This window comes from Molossus molossus, unplaced genomic scaffold (genome assembly GCF_014108415.1).
Source record: "Molossus molossus isolate mMolMol1 unplaced genomic scaffold, mMolMol1.p scaffold_m16_p_1, whole genome shotgun sequence".
NCBI classification, from domain to species: domain Eukaryota; kingdom Metazoa; phylum Chordata; class Mammalia; order Chiroptera; family Molossidae; genus Molossus; species Molossus molossus.
In genome coordinates, this window is record NW_023425344.1 from 51,711,452 (window position 1) to 51,730,536 (window position 19,085).

Sequence of the window (19,085 nt, forward strand, 5' to 3'; positions counted from 1 at the left end):
TGGATTGTACTTAATGTTATATTTAGTTTAATAGCCATTTGTAAATGTGCTGCTTTGTAGAATCATTTGCATTAATGGTGGTGAGATGTCTATATTTGGAAGGGAAAATTAGAAAATCAAATTTTCGCCCTCAGGGGACTGTTTTTATTTTGTATTTTAAAAATGAAATAGGCGAAAGTAGGAGAGTGATCGAAAATAAAAACATGTAGCCACCAAGCCTTTTAGCATCTTATGTTACTTAATGATTCTGTTTGCACACTTTCATATTTTATGCGCTCTGGAAATCGCAGACCATATCGTAAATGTTCAGTACTAATAACAATATAAGTGATTATCTAAATTTTGGATTCTGTAGGTGATCAAACAGTAGTTCCTCTCTATAGTCCTCTTAGACACTGGGCCAGTGGTTTTTAAATTTAGCCATTGGAAATTCTCTTCTAAATCACAGCTTGGAGATAAATTACAGGGCAATCAGAGCTCCCATTAAAAACAAAACAAAAAATGTTTATTGTCCCACCAAAAAAGTCCTGTCCCACAAATTACCTTAAGGGATGAGTAAAGAATATCCTTATTTAACAGAAAAGTTTTAAGGTAATTCTTAAGTGGTCTTGGAATAAAAATCCAATACCTGGTTAAGCTTATAAAACAGCGATTCCTGATCTTTCCCCTGCTGCCGTTTCCGAGTTCAGCAACCCTACAGTTGATGGGGTTCCCTACGATTGAGCAGTCAGATTAGGAATGGAGTGCTGGGGTGTGCTTCCGACGGTGCTTATTACCCAGGCTCTTGAGGGACCCCCGCGCCCTGTCCTCTCCAGCACTCTCTCTGAGACTGTTGGGGGAAATGTGCACACCGAGAATCACAGGCCAAGGAGCCCTACATCCTTGGCGAGGCTTTGGCTGCAGACCCCAGAGCAGAATCCTGGGCAGAGCCTCCTGTCTCATCTTGACAGCCCTGAAGAGCCTAGAAGCAAACAGGCTTCCTCATACATGGAGCTCAAGAGCAGGCCCGCTCTTTGTGCTGGAAATCCCCGATGACAAAGACAGACCGGAACACAGCCTTCATCGAGAACTGTTTGTCCAGTACCCGGAGAAAAGGTGGTGTAGGCTGATGGACGTAGAATTTGATTAGTAAACATCAGTCCGTTTTTTCCTTAGCTGTGGCTGCTGGGAAGTGAGGGAGGGATGGGAGGTAGGGACAGTCTTTAATTAACCATAGAAGCCATCTGTAGGCAATAAACTAGTCTCCAGCTATCACAGTCCAGGATCCCCAGAGGAGGTGTGCCTCAAATAGATATACATAGTTCTTGGTAGGTCATGTCTGTTTCAAAATCATCCCAGGGATTAGTTTGCAGAAGGTTCCTTGTGACGGCCTACTTCTTTATCCCAGCCCTGTTGGAGGCTAATTTTAACCTGAGGAAAGTGTGCTTGATCAGGTTAGATGATGTGTATGTTGAGTAGTAGTGGGACAGCAGGGTTTGTCTACTGTGGGAAGAGAAAGGCAGGATACGTCATGTCAGACAGAGCACATTCAGGTGGCACACCTGACAAACACTGTAGGCACAGAGAGCAGCAGGGAGGATACTGTCTGTGTTGGAGCAACTGATAAGAAGGGAGGAGGGAGCCCACATTTTTTGGTGTGTTGCTAGGCATTTTACCTCTGATGTCTTCTGATCTTGACCAAAGTTTGTAAAGTAGTTATGGCCATGGAATAGGTTTTTCGTTTCTCACTTTCCCTGATTTCTCTAAGGGTTTCCTGCCAGGGGAACACTACATGTAAGCCAGATTTGCAATGAAATAACTTTGTTCATTAAAACTCTCACTGTGGTATAGTTGTTTTATTAAAGTAAAACTTGTATATGACTTACTTATATACACATATATAAATCATAAATCTACTTGATGATTTTTCTCAACGTGACCACACTTGTATAATTGTCACTCAGATTATGAAATGGAATATGACCAGCATCGTGTATGTGTTTCCTATGTCATGATCTCTTGATCTCTTCTCTTATTTTTTTTTCCTTTTTTATGCCTCTGAGTTTTATTTGCTGTTTTAGACTTACTTTTCGAGATATATGTTTAAGTCATTGAACTTTAGCTTTTCTTCTTTTGTAATATTTGCATTTAAGGCCATGAATTTTACTCAATGTACATGTCTAGCAGTATTCCACAAATTTTAATACGCCATATTTTGATATTATGAGTAACGTTGACTTTAACATCTCAAAGGTACATATTTTAATTTCTAAGATATCTATGATTTTTAAATAGATTCTGCTGAAATTCTCCATCTTGTAATACATATTTAAAAATACTAAGTTACTTCAAAATCTATGTTTGATAACTACAATATGTGTCTCTGTTTTAAGTTTGTTTCTAATTTCTGTTGTTTTTCTTTTCCCTCTTGGGTCCCATTTATTTGATCTTGCCTATAAGTATGCCTAGTCATTTCTGATTGAATGTTAGATATTATATACATAGTAGAAATAATTTTATACTCTTGATGATGTTATCTTCATAGATTATTGCTTTCGCCTTGGGTTGGTATTAGGGTAGGGGCAGGTCACCATAATATTTACTTTGGAAGCTAGCTAATTGGAAGGTGGGTTTCTGTCTTTATGTGAATTGGCCTATTCCTAGTTTGCCCTGTGCTTCAGGTTTTGTCCTTTAGGGATCCCAACTGGACACCTGGCATGCTTGCCCATCATTTTGAGAGTGCAAAAGGATCTACTCAGTTTCTGAATGTCTGTGGCTACTTAGGGACCATCAAATGCCTTTAGAAGAATATCGGCTGAATTCAGCTTCACCTGTGCAGTTTCCTTTTTCAGAGAGAGAGTCATTTCCTCAAGTTTTGAATAGCACAGTAACTTTCTGATTCCCTTAAACCAGTGATTTTCAAATGGTGTGCTGCTGCCACAAGAATTTTTAAAACATGGAACACCTGACTGTTTAATCAGGGGCACTGACCTCTTTTTCCTTAGATTGTCAAATAAAAAATGACAACAGCCAACACAACAATAGCCATCGGTGTGAATGAATCAAAATTCTACCATTTTTTTTTGTCAGATTGGCAAAAAATAAAATATTTTTGGTGTGCTTCAGAATTTTAGCAATTAGTTTTATGTGTGCCACGGGACGAAAAAGGTTGCGAATTGCTGCTTTGAACACATTGTAAAAATCCAGCTGTTCAGTTTTTCTTAATGGAGGGGTTGGTGTGATGCAGGCTAGTTTATTATAGCTGGAAGTGATGTCTCTTAGAAACATTATTTAGGTAACAAATTTCTAGTTCACCATATGCACATCTCCAGGCCTACAGCCACTCACCTAGAATCTGATTTGGGGATTCATAGACATAAGAGATATGTGTTATGATTAAGAAATATAGTTGAGCCTATGAAACAGACTCTGAATCAACTTATCTAACCAGCCACGTCAGCTTCTTGTCTTCAAGGCACTGTACTCTTCCATTAGAAAAAAGTCTCAGTGAATTTGTCAAACTTGAATCCATCACATTGGCCACTTTTCCCAAGGTGTAGAGGAGGGGAATGGGCAGAGGCAGAATTATCTTACCCATGGTGAGTGAAAGAACACTTTTTCCTACCCTAACAACCACTATTGTTTGCATATAGTAAATGAATAAATTCATTCTCACAATAAATACTTTACTAAGATGCTCTTTGACCTAGGCTTAGTTCCTCATTCTTTTGAGTTCCTTGAATTTTAAATTTCCACAGAATGTAATTGTTCTTTAATGTCGTATCTTAGGTACTGCTTATGAGTCAGTCTTAGATTAATATGTAAGGTGACCATATAATGTTTTTCATGGTCCAAGATACTTGTAAGAATGAAAGAAGGTAATATTAATAATTACACCAGTACAGTGGTGGTAAACTGCCACTGTCCAAAGCAACCTGGTAAGTGTGATGATTCTACTACTAACACAGGTGTCTTTGCAATGGAAGGACATGGTACCAGGTGACCTAGAATGATTTTTGAGCTTACAAGAAGAGTTTTTTTTGGGAAAGAATAAGAGCTGGCAATTTCCAAAGAGAATGGTAGGGGGAGGAACGGTAAGCAGGAAGAATAGAAAATAAGCTAAGAAGAAGAAAAGCAGAGAGGGAAAGAACACCAATAAAAAAATACACTCTTTGCTCTAGAAAATAGGTGGATGTTAGCTTACGAACATGAGGCATTAGGTAGGCCAAATTGAGAATGCGTACATATTGGAAGATTAAAATCATTCTTGTGGAGAAGGAAAAGGAATGCATGAAATGCAGCGGCAGGTGTAAGCTTTGTAAAAATAATGAGAAAGTATATTCAAATTTAGATGATTTTTAAAACATTACTTGTAGTAAGGACAGCTTCTAGACTTGCCTGCTAACGAATCAGGTTCAAATGGCAAATCATGAGTAGTCCTGGTAAAAAATGACACTGTATTACATATACACTTATTTTAACATGTGTTAATAATGGCAGAGAAAAGGAGGTAGGTTTTAAATACCTGCCTAGTGACTGAGGAATGATATGATATCCTGGACCTACTTACGAGGTAATGCTGTAGGACTGAGGGTGATGGTAAGGAGGCTAGGAGGACCTGGTGTTAATCAAATGATTATCCCAGGAAATGGTTATTCACATTGGTTAGTAGTTACATTATGATGGGTCCCCTATAGAAAACCTAAAATATGCAAACTGCTTTCACAGAAGAGGCTAGAAGAATCTAAGACCAGAGTGGAGAATGGAAGATTGACTTTCTCAACTAGCTATATATGATGTATATTTTGTATACGTGTAACTTTGCCATCACCACACAGGGTTACCACCCCAAGTAAGCTATCTATTTTATAATCAGTCCACTTCTGCTTTATCCATTCATAGTCTCTAGTTTCTTGGTATGTTAATACTGTGTTCACTGGGTTGTTAGGAAAGCACTCAAAAAGTAAGAAATGTTAAGAGATTGTAAGAGTAAGCATTTATGGCAAAAGGAAGCCTTATACTTCTGGGTAATTATAGCAAGACCTTACTGTGAAGAAAGAATGCAGGCTGGTCTAAAAGGAACCTGAAGTGTACATATCTGGATTCGCAGTTGGTGGTGTTACCTGGTAAAGACCAAAAAAAAAAAAAAGGCACAAAGTCCGTGAGCTAGTCTTAGTATCGCTTACCAATTGAAGCTGCACATGGCAGCCATTTAAAATCCATTCCTTTGAAATCAAGGTTGGCTCAGGGAATTCTTCTTGCACTGTGTGTGTTCTCATTGTTGACACTGCATAAAATCCAGGCTGGGTATCCCTTGGAGAATCAACTAATGATCTATAAGAAAGGAATGTCAAGCGTTATCTTTGAAATTCAATCCAGATGAGTTTATTGGGTGACTTTCAACCTGATTTGAAAGCCCTTAGAGTCTGTTCTTGTTTTTGTTATCTTTTATTCTTTGTAATTCCTGGGTTATTCTTCATCTTTTTGTTTAACGTTTATACTTTTTTTCCTTAGTATTTTATTATTGCTTACAGTTTATTGTGTAAGCCCAGAATTGGTTTTCATACTTCAGTCACTACTTTTTAAAAATCAGATATTATTGGGATACTTGAAAAAGATAACATATGAATCAGTATTCGATGAGCCCACCTTCACGAGAGATCTTTAAACTTCGATTCAGAGGAGGGCCTCTCTCGAACTCCGCTGCCACCTGTGGTTGCCGCGCTTTGTGACCTCCCACTGAACAATACACCTTCCGTGTGGCATTTATGTTTTCCTTTCATTGTAGCTGCCTCTCCCCAGCGCACTGGAAGCGTCAGGTGAGAGGAAGGACGCCTGCTCCGTGCAGTGCCCGCTCCCAGGCCGGGGTGCTGTCAATTTGAACGATAAATGGAGTTGGGAGTGGAATTAAATGGTAGATGAGTACATGTCTGTCCAATGCAGCACTTTCTATTCTGCTTTCCTGCCATAATGTGTTTTATTTATCTCCTAGTCAGTGGGAGATACAGCTTTCAAAGGCATATAAACATATTCAAGGCTCTGAGAGAGTCTGTAGTATAGAAACTTAATTTAACTTTATTTAACCTGGAATTCCTAAAATTTATTGGACAGATGTACTTTTGTGAAGGGTCTGGACTCTTCAGTAGACAGAAATCACCCCACATTAATGAAAGCCCCAAATGGAATTTTCTGGCTTATGCAACTGGTAAGAATTCTTGGTGAGTTTACAGAATGGAGAAGCTGCAGAACCTCAGGGCAGGGACTGGGGACTCAGCAATCGCTCTCCATACTTTTTTTCTCTCCTGTTTTTGTCTGTTTCACTTTGGGTGCTGACCTCATTCTCTCCTAATGTGCATGGTCCTCTAACAGGCCCTTTCAATATGGAGGGGAGTACTGGCTGGTGAAAGGGAGAATGTTGATTTTTATTCAAATACTGATTTTCCAGATGGTTGGGTCCCTACTTGGGTTGTGCATCCATCCTTTGTACCTGTGGCTTTTATCAGGGAGAAAGTTGATTGATATTGGCCATGTCTAGGCCTTTTGTCCACCTAATAACCTGGCTGGTGGAGGCATATCCAGAACCTATGACCTTAAGAGAGGAATTAGGAAAGCTTATTGAGAAGAGCAGACATAATAACTATCATTCAACAAATGTTTATTGAATCTTTCTCCTCAGGCGTCTCCTACACATTAGGAAGTTAACACTGGCTCGGCTGGCGTGGCTCAGTGGTTGAGAGTCAACCCATGCACCAGTTCGATTCCTGGTCAGGGCACGTGCCCAGGTTGTGGGTCCAATCTCTGGTGGGGGGCATGCAGGAGGCAGCCAGTCAATGTTCTCTCTCATCGATATTTCTATTGTTCCTTCTCCCTTCCTCTCTCTCTCTCTAAAAATCAATAAAGGGATATAACACTGAACATAATAATAGATGTATATTCCTACCTTCGGGGAGTTTGCATTCTAGTGGAGAGGCAGAAAATAAGGAAGATAAGTAAAACATACAACATTTTGGCTTTGATAAGTACAAAGAAGAAAAAATGCAGGAAATAGGAGTAAAAAGAGCCTGTGGGGAGAAGGAGGCTGAAAGTTTAAGTAATGTGGCCAGGGAAAGACTCAGGGATAAGAAGGCAACTTTTAAATAAAGATCTGGCCCAACTGGTGTGGCTCAGTGGTTGAGTGTCGACCCACACACCAAGAGGTTGCCGGTTCAATTCTGGGTCAGGGCACATGCCCAGGCTGTGGGCCGGATCCCCAGTGCTGGGGGGGGGGAGCATGCAGTAGGCAGCTAGTCGATGTTCTCTCTCATCAATGTTTCTATCTCTCTCTCTCCCTCTCCCTTCCTCTCTCTCTAAAATCAATAAAGGAAAAAAATTAAAAAAAAAAAAAAAAAAGACTTGGCCTTATCTCTTAGTGAAATGGGGACCAACAGAGGGTTTTGAGCAGAGACATGAACTGACTCCTGATTTGATCTCTGGCTGCTTTGCTGACTAGACTGGTGCAAGGGCAGAAGCAGATAATCCAGCCGGGAGGCCAGTGCTATACTCCAGGAGATAAATGGTTGCAATGTGGACAAGGGTGGTGGCAGTGAAGGTGGTGAGAAATGTCAGGTTCTGGATATGCTTTGAACGTAGATCCAACCAGATTTGCTGGTAGAATAGACATGGGGTGGGAGAGGAAGAGAAATGTTGAAGATGACAGCAAGGTTTAGGCCTGAGCGTAGAAAAATGGAGTTGCCATTAACTAGAAGAGGGGAACTGGAGGAATTGACTCCAGTATCAGGAGGGCTCAGTTTGGGGTATGTGAAGTTTGATGTGCCTCTTAGACACACAAGTAGAGATGTTGTTAGTTCTGGAGTTCAGGGAAGAGGTCCTGACTGAAGATACACATTTATGAGTCATCAGCATATAGATGGTGCTTAAAGCCATGGGGCTTGATGAGATCACCCAGAGAGTGTGTGTAGGGAGAAAGGAGTCATCTAAGGACTGACTTCTGGGGCATCTCAGGCATCACATATTTTTATTTTAGAATAGCTATTAGTGTCTCTGAGAACACTAGTGTTCCACTAACACAGTTTGAAATATGCTGATCTAAAAGAACATATCTTTAAACTTACTTCTCTTCAGAGCATATAGCATACAGTTTATTTCCTTTGGCCTTTAAAAATATACTCCTAATTTCTCAAAATGGTACAGTAATCTCAATGAAGGTACCATAGTACTAGTAAAACAGTTTGTGGACGTAGATGTTCACCTGGGATTTTCTGCAGGTGTGGTGTCAGGTCGCTCCGAATCCCACACTCTGCTCTGTCACAGAGAACAGTTCATCATGGTAACTTCTTTAGGCCATAATAATAGTTTTGGCAATTTAATGATTTTAGACCCTTCCTATGGCTGCTCTTTTTATATCTGTATAATGTAAACATAATTTATTTTGAATATTAGCATTTCTTGGAGGATTAATGGTATAAACTTTGGGAATATCCCTTATCGTTTAGAAGTAGTCATGTTTCTAACATCTAAAACAATATATCTTGCCTTTGCTTTTTTATTTTTGATTTCCACTAAACTATAACCCTAACTTCCTTGGTTGTTTTGTTGTTGTTTTTGTTTTTGCCTCACTTTTCTTATATAAACTACCAAATTTAAGTTAAAAAAAAATCCCATAAAAATGCTACTGAAGGTGATGGAGTTCTAGGGATCAGTTTTCATTACACTTATTTACCCTAATTAAGAACTCTATCTGGAAATGGAAAGTAAAGTGTTAATATAGCCTTTTTATTCATGGGGAAAATTGGGCCAGCCTGCCACTTCCCATCTCAGTGATAATGGCACAAAGTACTGGGTAACTTTTGACTTGAGGAGAGAGATATTTGTATCGATAAGAATGTATCACTCGTCTGCCTTTCGTATGGTCCTGCAAGATTCTTATCTCTATCCTTCCATGATCATGGAAATATTTTCCTTGAACTGTGGGAGGCATTTCCCAGTCACTGAAGTATGGAAGTATGCTTAACAGCCCTATCCTTTTTTTTTTTTTTAAATCCTCACCTGAAGATACTTTTTGCATTCATCTTCAGATAGAGTGGGAGGGAGAGAGGTAGGAAGAGAGAGAGGGAAACATTGATGTGAGAGAGACACACCAACTAGCTGCCATCCGCACGACCCCAACCAGGGCTGGGAACAAACTGCAACCGAGATACGTGCCCTTAGCGGGAACTGAACCCGGGTCTCTCTGGTTCGCGGGCCGACGCTCTAACCGCTGAGCCAAACTGGCCAGGGCAACAGCCCTATTCGAAGTGGGAGTTGGGAAGGGAGGGGAAGTAAGGAATAAACCTACAGGGTAAGCTTTCAGTATGACTGTGCTGAGCAACTCTCAGTCTCCAAGAAAACCACTATTTTACCGCTGTACTCAAACTCCCACATACCGCCCCCTCCTGACCATCAGCTCACTTGTATTTTACTGCAACAATGTGAGCCTTCAGAAGCCCTCCTCTTCACCCCACCAAATCTCCCAGATACCCCCATCTGTACCCATGTAGCCTGCTTTCCCTAGTTAGGATTGATAAACGCGCTGTGTTCCTATCTGAAGGTAATCCTCCTACTTGTGATGTGGATAGTCTCTTCTCAGTAGTTTAGGGTTGCTTGTGTGGCTCTTGAAGTTATCCCCATATCTCCTGCGGCAATAATCTGTCTCTACTAGATCATTCCCATTAACATTCCAAAGTGTTATCATATTTCCCATTTGTTAAAAAACCTTTGTTTTATACTTCTTTCGCCTATCCCCCTATTTTTTGGCTTTTCTTGGTAGCAACATTTCTCAAAATAATGCTCTGTACTCCGTGTCTCCGTTTCTTCGCCTCTCACTCTTCACTGGGCTCCCTGGTGTCCCCTGCAACAACGCTTGTCAAGATCACCCAGCACCTTCGCCGTGCCAAGTTCTCCAGTCCATTCTTAGTTCTGACCTTATTCGAGCTGTCAGCAGCCTGTGGCTCAGCTGATAGGCTTTCTTTATCGAGCCCTTTCTTCACCTGATTGTTAAGTCCTGGTTCACCTCCGACCTCACTGGCTGCTCTTTTCCAGTGTCCTCTGCCAGTAGCTCCTCCCATTCCTATAAAAGGTAGGGTGGCCCAGGGTTTAGACCTCATCCTTCTTCTCTAGCTACACTCACAGCCAAACCTGTGTGATCCTGCCCTATGGTCATAATATTGTTTACATGGGGATATCTCTGAAATTTATGACTTTCTACTCTACCTTTCCACTTGAATTTGCAGTATAGAAGTCCCACCTGAAATATTCCGAACTCCTGACTGGTCTGCAAGGTCCTTACATCTGGTCCCTCCCCAACCCCCTTAGCTGTGGCCCCCCATTGCTCCCTCAGCGGTCATCACTCTTGCTTTATTATTTCCTCTAACTGCCAAGCTCTTTCCCATCTCAGAAGCTTGGTACTTGCTGTTCCCTTTGCCTGGAATGTTCTTTGCCCAGATCTTTACGTGGCTTGTCCCCTCACTCCAGAGTCAAATGTATTTCTTCAGAGGCCTTTCCTGACCCCCCTACCTAAAGTACCCGGTTACTGGTTTGATTTATGTTTTCTTAGCCATTTTCACTACTTTAAATTGTATTTTATTTCTCCCCTGCTGGAATATGAGCCCTAGGAGGACATGTAATTAGTTGATCCTTCCCTGTATCCCTACGGCTTAGATCAGTGCCTGGCTCCTACTAGACTCCCAACACGTGTTTACTGAGTGAATGAATCAATAAACAAATTATCTTATATGTAAACACTGTTTTATATGTAAACCGTGTGATTACACCCTCACTATTTTTTAATCCGAGGTACAGAGACATGTATAATCGGATGGTTAACAATAATAGGAAGATGGCTATAGCTGGGTCCTGGCATGTAGACTCCTGTCGGGATTCCCTGCAGTGATACCGGGAGTGCTTCTTCTTGTTCCCTTCTCTGGAAATAAGTTGTGCTTGCTTGGCTCTTTCCATGCAGCTGAAGAACAAGTTCATGAAAAAACTGCCCCGTGATGCAGAAGCCTCCAACGTGCTCGTGGGGGAGGTCGACTTCCTGGACACGCCTTTCATTGCCTTTGTTCGGCTACAGCAGGCGGTCATGCTGGGGGCCCTGACTGAGGTCCCTGTGCCCACAAGGTAAGCTGATCCCTGACCTCCTGGGCCTACAGTGTGGTTATAGGGAAATCTCCTCTCTCTCAGGCTAGAGAATCGATAAAATGAGGATACATCTAGAGTGAGCATATTGGAAAGATTAAATTTGAAGTAATGGTTTAATCTGACTTTCATGCTGTCACATGACTTGGCACTTACCTAGTAGTAATCATAATCAAAACAATTCTTCGGCCCATGTACTAGTTTCTTCTTATGAATTAATCTTCTTATGAATTATTATGAATAACAATTATATTTTTAAAGTATAAACTAGGGATATGGATTTTACAGATGGAGAAACTGAGTGAGAATTTAAGTTCTTGCACAAACCTACACAGGTGGTAATTGGTTTATAGATCAGAGTTGCTTTCATTTGCTCTATTTTGTTGTCCTTTTTATTGTTGTTAATCCTCACCTGAGGATATTTTTCCATTGATTTTTAGGTAGAGTGGAAAGGAGGGAAGGGGGGAGAGAAAGAGAGGGAAACATCAATGTGAGAGAGAGACATTGATTAGTTGCCTCCTGCAAGACCCGACCAGGGCTAGGGATCAAACCTGCAACCCAGGTATATGCCCTTGACCAGGAATCAAACCCTTGACCCTTTGGTCCACAGGTGGTTGCTCTAACTGCTAAGCCAAACAGGCCAGGGCTCATTTGCCCTATTTTTTAAATCGGAAAATTGATTTTGTGTGTGTGTGTGTAGGTATAATAATTATAAAGCTGTACCCTTATATTTGCATAATTTACTGTTTTGTTGCATACATTTTTATTTTAAAAGGAAGCATATTACTGTTATTACAACCATGTATTCAATACACTGCACAGTATCTTTGAACTCATTTATCTCCCTTTGCAACTACTCTCAATAGAGTTAGGAAGCTTGACTTATGGAATGCCATAGGTGGATAGGAGTTTATGCTTCACTTAAACTTGTGCTGAAGAAGAGTCTGAAGAGAAGCTGTAATTTTCAAATTGATATCTGAAAATTATCACAGGAATAGCAACTTTTTGGGGTGTGTGTAAGCGTTTTCTGTGGGTCTCAGGACAAGGACGGGTGGCTTGTCCCTTGTTTAGGTTTCCCCAGGGGAACAGGAAGGCTGTCAGTGCTCCTCAGCAATCTCAGATGGTCTGAGCATGATGAACTGGCAGTGTCAAGGGGCTCAAGGTGGTTTTGAGCCAAATTAGGAGGAAAATAAGAACATTTCTTTTAGGGCCTTTCAATTCATAGATTACAGGACACTTTCTGATCATACTATAATTTTTCCCTCACTTGTATATTTCTTAGACGCTTCAAATGGTATAATACATGTCATTATTAGGCAGTCATTGGACAGATAGAGGAAAGGAGTTGATTATTGCTATTTGCTTATTCAATTAATGGGATTATCATGCTTTGTGTTTTCTGTGCCTTAGCTTTTGGCTTGAAAACACAGTAGCAGAACCTTGAGGTTCTATCCGAGCCATCACCTGGCGAAAGTTGGCTGGCTCAGAGCATGGCTGAAGGCCAGCTGTGTGTCCTTATGCTTTTATTTATGTCTCTTTGGTAACTTTACTGGAGCTTGAAAGAGAAGGAAAAAAAAAAAAAAAAAAAAAGGAAAAGCATGCCTAGAAGTTAAATTGCTCTAGCCTTTTCATTGCTATTATTTTTCTTTAAAAGCTACAAATAAAAATATTTTCAAAGGCTTTTTATTTCACAATAGTACGAGTTTATTGAGTAGCAAATTTTGACCATTTTTGTGTTCCTCTTAATCATCTGCTTCTGCCTGTCTCACTCTTTTCTTCTGTGCTGGAGCGTGGCCGTAGTCAGGAGGTGAAATGCAGCATCATTTGAATCCACAAAAGGATCCCAGCAATTCAAGGGCATGTAATTCAATAATGTCATAAAACTATTTCGGGGCAATAATCTGGGCAATATATCCTAGCATGTTAACATTTTCCCAGGAAATAGTTTTATTCATTTGCTGTCCTCTGAACCAGTGCGAGCTGTAATCACTGAGTAGGGAGTCTCATTAGCTGTGTGTGTGTGTGTGTGTGTGTGTGTGTGTGTGTGTGAGATGCGGGCCGTTTACAATGGCTGCATCCTGTGCAATCCAATAAAGGAAATCCCACAAGGAATGTGGCCGTGACGGCGAAGGACCGCCTCTGCACTTGGCCCCGTGCTTGCCCTGCACACTGCCCTGTTGCACTGCCCGGAGACCCGGAAAGTTGGTTTTTGTGCACATCTTGTAGGGATCATTTTCCCTTTTGAAGGTGGAGGAACGTTACGCTCTTATGCTTATTATTATTGTTTATAATAAACAGTAATAGTACTCTGCACCTTCTAGGAAGTGTAGCTCTAGGAATTTTCCTTGTGTGGAGTTTACAAGTTTCTCTCGTCTGTTATTTGGTTGATCTATTTTAGCTTTCTGTTTATAGCTGGATGACTCCAAACGGGTGGATGTTATCTACTTATGGCCCTTCTTTCCATTCATGTGAAAGCAAGCAAACCATTTTTTTTGAGCTGTGGTCACTTGGTAGGGTACGTTGATGATTTTCCTAGCATCTCACACACTCTTTGCTTGCTGTCATCTTTATCTATCTATAGAGGCTGCTACTAACTCATATTTGTGAGCTATGTAGGGGATAAATATTATTATTCCCATTTTTAGTTGAGAGAGGGAGGCAAAGGGAAGATCTATTAGTGCTAGAAATAGAACTGCAGATTTCTGACTGAGGCCAGCTTTTAAGGGGACTCTAAGGAAATATCTACAATGAATTGGAATAAAATACTTTAGGGTTTTCCCATGAAGGATAATAAAAGCCTTTGATCAGTGTGTCCTTTTCTGACCTTGATTTTCACATATAAGGCAAATCATTTTTCAGTGAGTTCTAGCCCTCTAAAATATTAGACTGTTTGCCTCTTTAGTTTCGCTCTAAGTTACACATTTTATGTTATAAGTAATTACTTGCCTACAAAAAGTAGTTTGCACTTAATTGTCAAAACCATAAAGCATCCTATTAGAGGGCTTGGGATGAAGACCATGCTAGTTCAGTTCTGTCTTGTCCAACAATCCAATTGCTAGCTGCTGTTTACATAACTAATGTGGATGGCTATGGTTGGTTTGTGGTCCCCATGAGTCTCTTGTGGAAGCTGCAGTTCAGCCACATTTTCCAAAGCTGCTAAATATGAATAATGGTTATTTGATTTACTGTTGTTTTGGGAGAAGGGAGTAAAGGATCGGTGAAGGCTGAGTTTATTCTAGAAATAGCTGTGATGTATCAGGAAGAGGGGTGCACATCCTTTCTGAAAAGATTGAGTAGTTTAGGAAGGCTGGCTCTTTTTCTGACATTATGCTCTGTTTCTGGCTGTAATTATTTTGTAAATGTGAGTGTAGTCCATTGTTCCGGACGCAGATCATCTGGCACTTATTTTTGTTGTGGAAAATGCTGCAGGCGTCCTCCCCAGGCAGGATCAGTCATATGAGAAAGCTCACAGGAGTGGAAGCACCTCAGGAAGACTCCACAGACGACTAGGCACTGTTCAAATCCCACTGTGACTCGTTCTTGTTACGAGTGGATCTAAAGAACCTAGCAACATAAATTAATTCCCCACCAAGCTGTCCATGTGGGCTGTGCCCTTCCAGCCACACCAATGTAATGTTTACTCGAATTTGTTAATAAAGAAAAAGAGCTTCTGGTTAAAAATAACATCTGTCCATTGACAAACAACAGCTTGGGTCATGAAAGGAGTTTTCAATACATTATAAAAGCGGAGTTTGGCACGATGTACTTCCATCACAAACGTCGTAACAGCTTTCACTTCTGTGAGGTTTAAAGGGGCGAGAACATGTTTCAAGTAGAAGGAACTTGAACTTGATGAGTGGTTCTGTTCGTTTTCCTGGATCTTTCATACCCATTTGACAGTCTAATCAGAATTAGAGGCTTCTGAAGGGGCTCGTTCCTACTGATTAAATTCTCATCAGAAGTGATGTTTTCTGCTACTTATAGATGGCCGTATTTTCTCTCTTACTCTCTATATCATTTTAAGGAGGTGGATTCACCAAGTGGTTCCTGACTGGAGTAATGTGAACATTTTAACAGATATGTAAGATGTTGTTTCTGTTTGGCACTTGATGACTTTTCATTAAAAAAGAAAATTTATGTATGTATTTATACATATAAAGTTACCTATATATAAATTATATTACCTAAGAAAGAGGAATTGCACCTTTATGTCTAGTTTGTTGAAGTTACTGAAACATTATAATTCTCGTGTATTGGGTTTTGCTATGATACATGTTATATTGATCATTGGTCTGCTATTTCCATTTATTCTTCGGTACTGTTTAGCAGAGACCAGGGTAAATAATTAGGAGAAACCTGAAACACTAAATGAAAAGATATGTGTATCCCTATGTTCATTGCAGCATTATTTATTATAGCCAAGATTTGGGAGCAGCCCAAGTGTCCATCAGTAGATGAGTGGATAAAAAGGCTGTGGTACATTTACACAATGAAATACTACTCAGCCATAAAAAGAAGGAAATCGTTCTTACCTTTTGCAACATCAGGAATGGACCTGGAGAGTATTATGCTAAGTGAAATAAGCCAGTCAAAGAAAGACAAATACCATATGATTTTACTTATATGTGGAATCTAATGAACAAATAAACAAAATAGAAACACTCATAGATACAGACTGACAGCTGTCAGAGGGGAGGTGGGTTGGGGGCTGGGCAAAAAAAGTGAAGGAATTAAGGGGGAAAAAAACAAACCTCATAGACACAGACAACAGTATGGTGATTACCAGAGGGAAAAGGGCGTGGGAGGAGGTAGAAGAGGGTAAATGGTGAGGGAAGGAGACTTGACTTGCGGTGGTGAACACATGATACAATATGTAGCTGATGTAGTATATAGAATCGTACACTCGAAACCTATGTAATTTTATTAACCAATGTTACCCTGGTAAATTCAATAGAAATAAAGAAAAAAGAAAAGAAAATGTATGTCCTCATCTCATAGAACTTAACTTGGAGGCTTCACTTTTCCATCAGCTCTTGGAATAGTCACCCATTGTCTGCCAAAGTTTATACTTGAAGATTATTAATGACTGAGAGTATTTATTAATGACAAAAGAGTATTTTGATTTTGTCGCCAATCTGAAAATTAACTCAAGTGTCAGTGGATAAATGTGTATTTCCATAATGTGTATTTGTAAACTGTAATTATGATGGAGATGCTTGGGAGAGGCGAGAAGAGGTACAGAGTGGTTCTGGGTACGTTTTAGATATGATGTATTACTGAAAAACTAAGATTTGGATACATTGAAGGAATAAAAATGGCAGGCAAAGGAACCTTATTATTTGAAAATGTATTAAGTAAAATATTCAAATGTCCTTTTCTCTTGCTGCAATACACTTGTCCCCTTTTGCCTAAAACTATGCCCTTATGGTCCTGCCTGACAGTTGGCCATGGGTAGACAGGAAAATAGGATTGGGAGATGTGACCAGTACGAGAAGCGTTTCTAATTTGTATTTTGCCTCAGTGGTTAAATTTCTTTGCATGTGTTGCACTCAAATCAATAATCAGTCCCTTTAGACAAATGCATTTTACTGTCATAAAGGAGTGCTGTATATTACTAGACGTAGTGGTATATAACTTAGGTCCAGCTTCAAAAAAAGAAACGTTCTAGTATCCATTGAACCTCAGTGTTAGAAGAACTAAAATCCAATTCCAATAACAACTTCATACTGCACAGACTTCTGTGCCTGCCGATTGCTTTGGCCATTTCATCTACTGTGGTAGGACTTGAAAGTGAGCGAGCCGCCCCCCTGCAGAACTGGTTTTAAGCACATAACTACTGAGTGGCTTCATGGTTATTCTGAGATAAAATATGACTATTCATACTTTCAGATACTTTTCAATATTTTTCATTTCTGTTTTTTTCTTCTGTCAATTGAATTTACAATAAATAATAAAAAAGGAATTATCTACTTAAGGGCAATTTGGAACAGACTCTAACACATTCAGAAGTACTTGCTGTTAATCCTTCTTCATTTAAAGTGAGGTATATAAATAACTGAGTACAAAATAAAATTTTACTAAGCTAAGTCCTCAGCCATTCCTGGTCCCCTGAAATTTTACCTGAGATTTCTTGCCCCCGGGTATATAATCCACAACATCGTTCCCCAGGATGATTTATGGAAGTCATTGTTGTATAGCCTTTCTTTCTTGATTCACAAGCCTGGTGTGTAGGTTGGGCAGATACTATTAGGCAGTATTGTGTACTGAAAAGAAGAGGTAGGAAAGTCTGTCTGTTCTCTCTCATTTATCAGGCGCAGTCTTTGGGCTCTTTCATTAACCTTCCTGAGCCTCAGTTCCTTCACCATTACACAGGCATAGGACACCTGTTCTTATTGCAAAGGGTTGTATGGAGTTTACCGGAGGTGATGAATGTGAAGTGCTTTACAAGCTTTAAAAAGCTGTGAAAATGTATGATGTGATGATTTTTATTGTCCTCATTATCTCTGTGTTAGGTAAGACATGATCATAAGCAAGGCAGGGATTTATCCGTTGTTGCCATTAGTATATTTTTCTTATTCATTTACATATCAGGTTTCCTCCTCCGCGGCTGAGACATGCATCTTTGTTCTTGTCATCTGTGAGGGATTTCTTTCACTTTGAGAAGAGGGGAACCTAAATGAGTATAAGCTTATTATGTAAGTTTCAGGACCTGCGTACTGTGGAGCAGGGCTTGTGCAGTATCAAGAAAAGTTTGGAAAGCAAAATGAGGACAACCCCTCCCCCCCAAAAGACTGTGAATTATGCTTTATTTTGCCTTTTTTTTTTTTTTCTTCATATTTTCCTTCTTTACTTTGGCTGTCAGCATGTGGCTTGCTTGTAGACGACTTGGTTTTTGCTGACCCCCAGTCACTTCTGAGTAGACACATTTCTTAAAAATCTGGAGAAGATCATATGTCATTGCCCAAATTGGGTAAGGAAAAGTCAGAGAAATCGAAGATGTGCTAAGTCTTTCTAGTTATTGTGTTTAATGTTTTTTTCCCCCAAAATTCTGCAATTCAGTAGAAATGGAGAGAAAAGGAAGTTTAGAAAACAAAGATTGAATGACTCAAAAAGTGAAACTTTCCTCCTCAGTGGAGAAGCTTCTCAGGTTTCCCTGCTAAATTCTCCGTTGCCTCCACATAAACTAAACAATGAGTTTTGTTTCACTGTATTTGAAAGAGTATCTGTCATACTACCAAAAATATTCCATTTGTTTAAAGATGAATTCTAGATCTAACCTTTTTAAGAACTAGGATGAACGAATCTCAGTGTTATGTGTTTTGAGTTTGATGGAATGTGTGTTATAGCCTTTGCTTCTTTCCTCTTCCACTAGGTTCTTATTCATTCTCCTAGGTCCTAAGGGGAAAGCCAAGTCCTACCACGAGATTGGCAGAGCCATTGCCACCTTGATGTCTGACGAGGTAGGGAATCGGGAAGATGGTGATCTGGGAATGTCCTACTGGTGTGTTTGCATCCTGTGATTTGACGGTCACTGTAAGTTAATACAGTGACTTGAACTTTTAATTTTATTTTATAAATTAATTAATTTAGTTTTGTTACAGATATTTCTCCTTTTCCCCCCACTGACTCCCCCCTCCCCCCCTGCCCTGTCCCCAGCTTTGTTGTCCATGTCCATTGGTCATGCACACATGCATATAAGTTCTGTGGTTTATCTCCCCCTACCCCCTCTTCTGGGGATTGTCAGTCTGTACCCCACTTCCACATCTCTGGGACTACCCCATTCCTCAGACTGTTATGTTCATTATATTCCACAAATATGACTTGAATTTTTTTTTTAATCCTCACCTGAAGACATTTTTCCATTTTTTGTTCAGATAGAATGGGAAGGGGAGAGAGGGAGAGAAAGAGAGAGAGAGAGAGAGAGAGAGAGAGAG

At 40.1% G+C, this 19,085-nt stretch overlaps 1 protein-coding gene across 2 annotated transcripts in view; it reads left to right on the forward strand.

Annotated features, from left to right (window-relative positions):
- The window catches only part of SLC4A4 (solute carrier family 4 member 4), a 345,490-nt gene that overhangs the window by 227,560 nt on the left and 98,845 nt on the right, over positions 1 to 19,085 (forward strand). For both annotated transcript variants that reach the window (XM_036264545.1, XM_036264537.1), the window contains 2 exons: positions 10,976 to 11,133; positions 18,524 to 18,611. In XM_036264545.1, the coding sequence (XP_036120438.1) occupies positions 10,976 to 11,133; positions 18,524 to 18,611 (246 nt within the window). The remainder of the gene's footprint in view (positions 1 to 10,975; positions 11,134 to 18,523; positions 18,612 to 19,085) is intronic.